The 7704-nt window shown below is 35.0% G+C and overlaps 1 protein-coding gene and 1 long non-coding RNA gene across 3 annotated transcripts; one reads left to right on the forward strand and one right to left on the reverse strand.

Annotated features, from left to right (window-relative positions):
• Positions 1–470: 470 nt before the first annotated feature.
• On the forward strand, positions 471–2152 carry LOC140883822 (uncharacterized). Of its 2 annotated transcripts, none has more exons than XR_012150467.1 (2): positions 471–682; positions 1450–2152. It is a non-coding gene; the product is annotated as an uncharacterized lncRNA (long non-coding RNA). The 2 variants fall into 2 exon arrangements; XR_012150466.1 differs by having other exon boundaries at positions 471–674.
• Positions 2153–2741: 589 nt separating this feature from the next.
• Positions 2742–5490, reverse strand: LOC140885273 (inactive RHOMBOID-like protein 8). The gene is made up of 6 exons (XM_073292223.1): positions 4952–5490; positions 3930–4093; positions 3671–3834; positions 3330–3595; positions 3110–3236; positions 2742–2906 (listed from the first exon to the last, which is right to left on the reverse strand). The coding sequence occupies exons 1-6, from the start codon at positions 5275–5277 to the stop codon at positions 2784–2786; spliced, it is 1170 nt and encodes a 389-aa protein (XP_073148324.1). The 5' UTR covers positions 5278–5490; the 3' UTR covers positions 2742–2783.
• Positions 5491–7704: the final 2214 nt, after the last annotated feature.

The following is a 7704-nucleotide window of genomic DNA, read 5'->3' on the forward strand; positions in this document are numbered from 1 at the left end:
TTATGATTCTCAAAAGTGATTCTAATAAGAAGGTCATTGTTAAAATCACTCTAATCACTTATTTATCAAACACTACCCAACTTTGATTCACATTTGTTTTCAAACACTACCAACTTTTGATTTTTTTTAACTTTTTTATAATCTATAAATTAATCACTTCTACAAAAGCACAATCTATTGCAAACACTGTCATAGATTGAAATGATTTTAATATATTATGATTATTTTAATATGAAAATATATTATTATAATTTTTATTTTGTTTGTAGTTATTAATTAAATAAAAATGATTCATTTTAACTTGTGAGAATATTTTTTGTCTTAAATATTATTTATATAAATCTGAAAAATAAATCCAATGATGTTTTGTTAATTTTTTTAACTTATTTAAATTTTTTATTTAATAAAATTATATTATATTTAATCTGACCAAAACCCACCGGGTTCACGAGGCGACCCTAATGGTTTGCCTGAACCCGCTCCGTTGCTACGTAAACAAATTGCAGGAAAAGCGCGTAGGTTACGTGACGGCAATATTTTGTACGAGGCATTTCTCCATATGTAGCCGAGGCGTAAGAAGCACCTAAAGTCCCAACTACCTCCATTTTCTTTCCAAGAATTCTTGTGATTTCGATTCCAAGGGCCATCACTCCATCCAATTGGATCGTTCGTTGGTAAGCAGGTTGCTTTCGTTTCTGTTTTCTTTCTTTCACAAGTTTTTTTTTTTTTTTCGTTTTTTCGTTATGTTTTCCTTTGCTTTTAAGATTTCTTGGCAAATTTCTTATACAAATGGTTTGTGGACGAGCTTGTGGTAGTCCATATTTTGTGTTTTTTTTTGGCGTGGGAAACCTGGATTTCAATTTCGTGTGAAGAATGTTGATGTTAAATTGTGAATTGGGATTCGATTTTCGAACAGCCAAATTTGATCATATTAGGTGGTGTATAGCATAGAATAAGTGTGGCCTCCGATGGATTTTGGTCTTGTTGCTCTGTCTGAATCAGGTAGCTTTTTAGCTGTTAATTTTTCCATGTGCATTTACGAGGATACAAGGAAATATCAGTTTCGGGGACTGGAGATTTGGAATTTGGCTGTGAGGTTTAAGAGTACTTATCTCAGGCATTTGTTTACGTTTATGTGCAAATGGATGCTCCGCAATCATCTTCATTGATGTTGTGGGCTTTCTTGTTCTGTTGCACAATGGTATGTATAAAAGAAAGGTTTTTGACCTGTTTTCTAACATATTATGCTTCTAGGCTATGGACTCGTAAAAATCCATCATCATCGAGTAATTTTTCCTCAATATTTCGTTGCATTACATTTTTTAATCTGCCTTATAACAATCCTTTTGCAAATGAATTCATTTTGTACCGTATATGGACATTGTACTGGTGATGAATTTAGAGTCCATGAAGGCCTTATGATCTAGTGAATGGATGGTAAATATGCAGAAAACCTCTTGTTCAGTGTAAGCTATGGCTCTAGAAAGCATGATATCGTCACCTCATCGGAGGACACAGTCCCAGACTGTATTTTCAGAACCCATATCAAAGAAACAGCAGCACGGACGAGGAGAAGAATTGGGAAGTTGTGCAACTCTTGTTCAAAGACATCGTTTCCTTCTCACTGCTTTTGCCCTCCTTGCTTTTCTATGCACCATTTATCTTTACTTTGCTGTCTCGCTTGGAGCCAACAATTCGTGTTCCAATCTGGAAGGGGCTCAAAAGACATCTTGTCATTTGCAGCGGGCAAAATCATCTCTGGCCAAGGGAAAACTCAAATTCTTTTAGATAGTGTTTAGGAGAGCTAATAGGAAACGCTTCTCAGTTTTTTCTTAACTCAAAATTTTGAATTTTTTGTATAGGAAAAACTGAGAATTACTTCCTAAAACTTCTCTCAAACACTACCTTAGTTTATCTCAGCGTCTGCAAACTAAATGTTTGCTTGCTTTGATCCTTTTTTGGATCTATCACTAGCTCATTGACATGCATATATATCGTATACTTCTAAAGTATGAGGTTACAACTTACATGTAGTTGCCTTATAGTATTTCATCAAATGTTTAGTTGCAATTTTATATATGGATTATTTATCTTGTATCAATCAAATCACTGGATATAAAATTGCAATATTATTCATCACATATTTCATTTATTTATATTTATATTTATTAATCATTACATGCCATAAATTTATATTTATCATTTTATCTTAAATTTAATCTACCAAACAAAAAATATTAATATTTATTCAATACTATTCCACGTCTCACTAGAGTAACAATAGTATTTATCTACGCAATCCCATCTATCCAACTAAATGAACCTTACATAGATTATGTTTTTAATTAAGGCTGGTTTCATCTCGAAATTTCTGTGAAAAATATGAAAGAAACAAATAAAACTTGGAAATGATCTTTTTGTTTATTTATTTATTTTTTTTGTCACTGAGGTGACATGGCTTAGGAGTAATGTTGGTCAATCTGATGGCCAAATGTTTAATAAAAAACTTCTGGCTGATATCATATTTGAAGTGATCCAATTAATTCATTTGCTTCATACTAGAAAAATCAAATTCGGAAAAAGATATACCAAGGAAACAGAAAAAAACTAAACCATGAAAGTTGTTTTCTTTGGTCAAGCAAGTTTAAATCCACAATGGGAAGTATTGGGAACCAACAATGACCAAATTTGAACACCATGTACAGCAACAGTGTACTAGCAACCTAAAGAAGGAATACACGCATTACAAATTTACATGGTTACGTTTACATGTGATTTTTATCCTATGAGCAAATGAGATAGCATAGGTCCTGGATTCTTGCTTCTGAGACATTAGCCAAAGGCAACACCCTAAACTTGCCATTGCCAGAGCAAGTCAGAGTCAACTGCTCAGCGCTTGTCATCGCCTGCACAACCGAGAATGCATTAGCTACATAAATTGAATAACAGCATCAGGGTTATCGTGGTTGCATACGTTGGTCGTCTATTTCAGATGGAATGACATAAAATGATAAGCAGAGTAGAGAAAAATTCAACTTGACATGAGGATGTAATGTAACTAAGTAAATGATGAAGAAGAGAGATCCTTGTAGAGTGCTTGTTCCAATACCTCACAAGGCATAGTTATGTCGTCACAGCTCCACCATTTCAAAGGAACACAATCAATGTAACGGCACCAGCTGCAGTACTTGTTCACATTTACTCCTTGTACAATAGCAACAGTAACTCCAGCAAGTCTGGAGTCGTGAAAACAGAAATAAATAGTCAGATATGATGAAAGACGAGTTTTTTTTCTTAAAGAAGAAATAGACCTGATTACAAAAACTTACACAAGACTGAAAATGACCAGACAAACACTCCTCAAGACTGGTTTATCAAACTTGTGTCTGTCCTGAACCATCTTCTTAGCATCATATTCAATCAAAAAGCCTTTAATACGATATACTTTCCCAAGCTCTGGCTTGAATAGAAGCATAAAACCAGTAAGAAATCCTGAGAGAAATCCCCCGATGTTGGAGAAGTTGTTGACATATGGCATCAGGCCGACTATTGTGTTCAATGTCAAGATGATGAAAAACAACACAAGAGTTGCAGACTGCAATTAAACAAGTAAAGATTGTTAGTCTCACTAAAAACATCGAAGCATATCTAGTAAAGATATATTAAGGACCTTTCTGGAGTAAATCTTCCAATTTCGTATAAGTCCGGACAGCAATGCACCAAGCAATCCGAATAACGCACCGGAAGAAGTAACTGATGCCCTATCTTGAAGAAATAAAGCAGCTACCAAACTACCCATTAGGGCTGAAAGTATGTAGATAAGTCCTGTCCTCACTGCAGTGAATTAAAAGGAAGGAGATGTATTAATCCATTATCCTTCAAACATAGATTCCGTAAAAGAGGAAAGTATATATGAAGGGAAACTTTACATGGTCCAAACTCTTGCTCCAAGTGAATTCCAACAAATACTACACTAGAAAGACTGATGATAATGTGGAAAACACCTCCGTGCAAGCATGAGCTCGTGAGAAGGCGCCACGGTTGATGACCTTTCACCAAATATCTCTTATGAAGCGCCCCCATCGAATCAAGCCTACATCAGGAAAGAAATATAACAAAGTATGAATTATATCTCAAAAAGGAAATGGGATTCTTTCTCAATATTATAAGTAAGATGATATGATGAAGGGGACACCCACAACATTTTCATTTCCTTTTTCTTGCATCGCTTTCACTTGTGCAAATTTAAGAGCGTGTTGGCACAAAAGAAGGAATGATGATCCTCTATGTCGTATAAAATGGAAGGACAACCGCATATGCCAACAATCTCAGTATGATATCATGATAGCAAAATGTATTTTGCCAATCAACTAGTCATTTATTGCGTACAGAAGATTGCATCAAAGACTTAACCAAGAAACTGAAATCTTTCAGAGTCGTTTTCCCATTCCACACACCAAAACAACTCAAAGGAAGTAAAACCCTTCATAATGTACTACAGGAGTACCACCGCTGTCCACTCATCAGCCAAATAAAAGCAAAAGTCCAAGAGGCCCATGATATTTAGTAATATTTCAGTAAATAACTTAAAATACAGTATCGACAAACTCAATATAATATAGGAAAGATCACACCACTACAGTAGGACCAAATTAGTGCAAAGTATCAAAGACAATCAACATGTTCAATCAACTCACTCGGATCAGATTAACACATTACATACAAGATTTATGGACCCGATGAACTTCATCCACAGAAACTAAAATCAATACATTGAATCAAGAAATCAAACCCAACCCCATATAATATAACCACTTTACTTAAGATGAACTCAATCAGCTCGGATCGCATTGTCACACAAGATTTATTCAGTAAATTCCAAATATAATGCATTACATTTGAAATGAATTCAGGATGTTCAAAATCCAACACAATTTAGAAAAAGACTCACGCAGAAGCTGAGGGGCCGAGCAAAGGATTTTCGGCTAGCGGCTGAAAGGAGAACCTTCCAAGGGATTTGACGGCGCATTGCGCATGGGAATTGCCCCAACAATCATTTACAAACATAGTGGCGGTAAAAGCAATCAAGTGAAGGATGACAAATATAGATATGATCCAAGTGTTCTCCTTTCTCTGAGAGAGCGGCCTGAAGAATGGAAAGGGTATTCTCTGTTCTTTGACAGATTCTTCTGCCGTGAGTTCAGCTGAGATTCTTGGTACCCAATGTGGAGTGGGCTTCACGTCTACAAGGGTTTGGAGTTTTGGGGTTTCTTCCATTGAAGAAAATATACGTTTCTTGGAATGGTGAGGATGAAACCGGACCGGAGGAGGATTTTTGTGCTCACAACTGTTGATTCTTGGTTCCAGATGAATCCCACTGGGAAACAAATCTCATTTTTCTTGTTTTGTGGCTAAAAAAAATATGGTTTCTTGGAAATGAATTGGGATTTCTAAAAATGGAGAAGATGGAACTCACAGTTCGGGCGGTTGGCCGCGGCATACAGCTGAAGGAGAGAGAGTGACTGAGTGGTGGTGGGGAGGGCGGGAATTTGTAATTCTTTGCCCCCTTTGACTGATTATATTCGTATTGTAGTCCCTTGAAGTAACTATTATTAGAATTGGGATCGGGAGGGACACGTCTCATATATCTCATATCTCGATATTTTATGTTCAATGTTTTGTTCAAAAAACAAAAAATACTTTAAAAAAATTTTATTTTGAAACTTATATTTGTAAATGAAAAAACAATCAACTAGAAAAAAAAATTATTTAAATTTTGGAGATAATGCTTCAAGTTTTGTTCAAAAATTCACAGTCAATGCATATGAAGTAAAATGTTAAATTACCCATTTCTCTCACTTTTTTATTTTACTTAGGTGTGACTACGGTTTTATTTATTTTATTTTTTAATGTTAAATTACCCATTTCTCTCACTTTTTTTATTTTACTTAGGTGTGACTACGGTTTTATTTATTTTATTTTTTTAAAAAATAAAATAATAACATTAAGCAACCAATATATGGGTGTTTACAAGAAGAGTAAGAAACAAAGGTACCACATTCAAACAAACAAAGTTTCTTCTACATTGTAAGCTTTTGTCTATATAATTCATGCAATACTTTGTTCGCGAGTTGAGAGCAATGCTTAATAGTTGTTTCTTTGAAATTGGAGCATAGACTGCGAATAAACCTCGTAATCGGTTCATCCATGGAGAAAGGATGATTTTGGTGGATAGCATAGCATGAGCCACGGTGATTGCATCAGTTTCGATAATGATCCTAGACCATCCTGATGTGGTAGCATTTTTGAGGCCTTCCATAACACCAAATAACTCGGTCATATGAGGAGAAAAAATAACCTTTTAACAATTTCCCTTAAGCAAACACGACAACGCCATTGTTTTCTCTACCAACAAAGCCCACCCCAAATAATTTCAATGATAGAAGGACAACGTCTATATTGACCTTCAACACTCCAGTAGGTGGAAATTGCCATATAGGATTTGGACTTAATTGGTTGTCGTAGTGACCGATCTTAGATCAACTACTAATAAGAAACTTGGATATGCAATTAACTTAAACAGATAAACACAAGCAAGAATAGTTATAAACTGAAAAACAGAGATCAAGCTTTGGAACATCATGCTCATAACATAGGCGCCACCAGTATGTGCACGCTGCTCCGAAGATGTAGTGTTGCCCGCTCCAAAATCACCTACTAACAGAGACTTGAGCATACAATTAAACTTAAACAGCAATAATCAGAGATAACTGCAAAAACTTAAATTAAATACTATCCCTGCAGTATACAACCGGTAAAATAACTGGAACCAGAAATAATATACAACTCAATCGAAAATCCAATGTACAAGAGGATCAATCCTAATTGACTGCTGGCATCAATTGAGACCAAAACCCCTGGTCGCCAACTACCGCTGATCCCAAAACCTAGGCAACCTGCAACTACCCGCCAAATGGGGTGTCCAAATAAATACACGAACGTGAGAGATAACAACGCTCATTATGCAATTATGAGTATACACATGATATGAATGCTAATTCAAATGAATGGGTACCGGAAACCTATAATGGTAAAACTCTGCTCAATCGAGGGGCGTCTTGGTATGTAGCACGTTGGGCCGTCGCATCAGGAGATGACTTGTATTAGCCCGGTCCATTTTATAAGATTAAGTGGTTAATCATGTTTATAATCAAGTAAAACATGATTAAAGAATTTTATTATGATCAATTGAACCAAAATATCGAATCCAGAATGTCCAAAAATTGTTAAAGAGTAAATTTGGGTTCGAGTAGTTCGGATAGTCCGAACTACTGCTTTGTTAGGGATCAGAGCATTAGAAGGGTTCGGATGGTGCGAAGCAGTTTTTTTGTACATTAAATTTAGTCCAATTTTAGTTGGACTATAAATAAAAATATGGTTTTATTATTGGACACAATTCATATAAAATCACAAATGCAAAATTTATATGAACTAAAAGACAAACAGAAAAGTTAAGACATTATTATCAATTCATAATAATTCATGAAATAAAGACTTGATAAGTTATAAAACATATATTTTTTTTCCAATATATAATGTCAATGTGACTTACAATTGACATGTTTTATATTTTATCTCCAAATGATCAACCTCCTAAAAAGTATTATGCACATTGCGCCAATCTCATTCTCCAAAAGTCATGCA

The sequence above is a fragment of the Henckelia pumila genome, chromosome 2 (assembly GCF_033568475.1).
Source record: "Henckelia pumila isolate YLH828 chromosome 2, ASM3356847v2, whole genome shotgun sequence".
NCBI lineage: Eukaryota > Viridiplantae > Streptophyta > Magnoliopsida > Lamiales > Gesneriaceae > Henckelia > Henckelia pumila.

Coding starts and splice junctions, on each gene's coding strand:
- LOC140885273 (XM_073292223.1), bottom strand. CDS start 5,277: ATGGAAGAAACCCCAAAACTCCAAACCCTTGTAGACGTGAAGCCCACT. Junction 4,094..4,951: donor CTCGGCCCCTCAGCTTCTGC/GTGAGTCTTTTT, acceptor TTCCTGATGTAG/GCTTGATTCGATGGGGGCGC. Junction 3,596..3,670: donor GGAAGATTTACTCCAGAAAG/GTCCTTAATATA, acceptor GTTTAATTGCAG/TCTGCAACTCTTGTGTTGTT.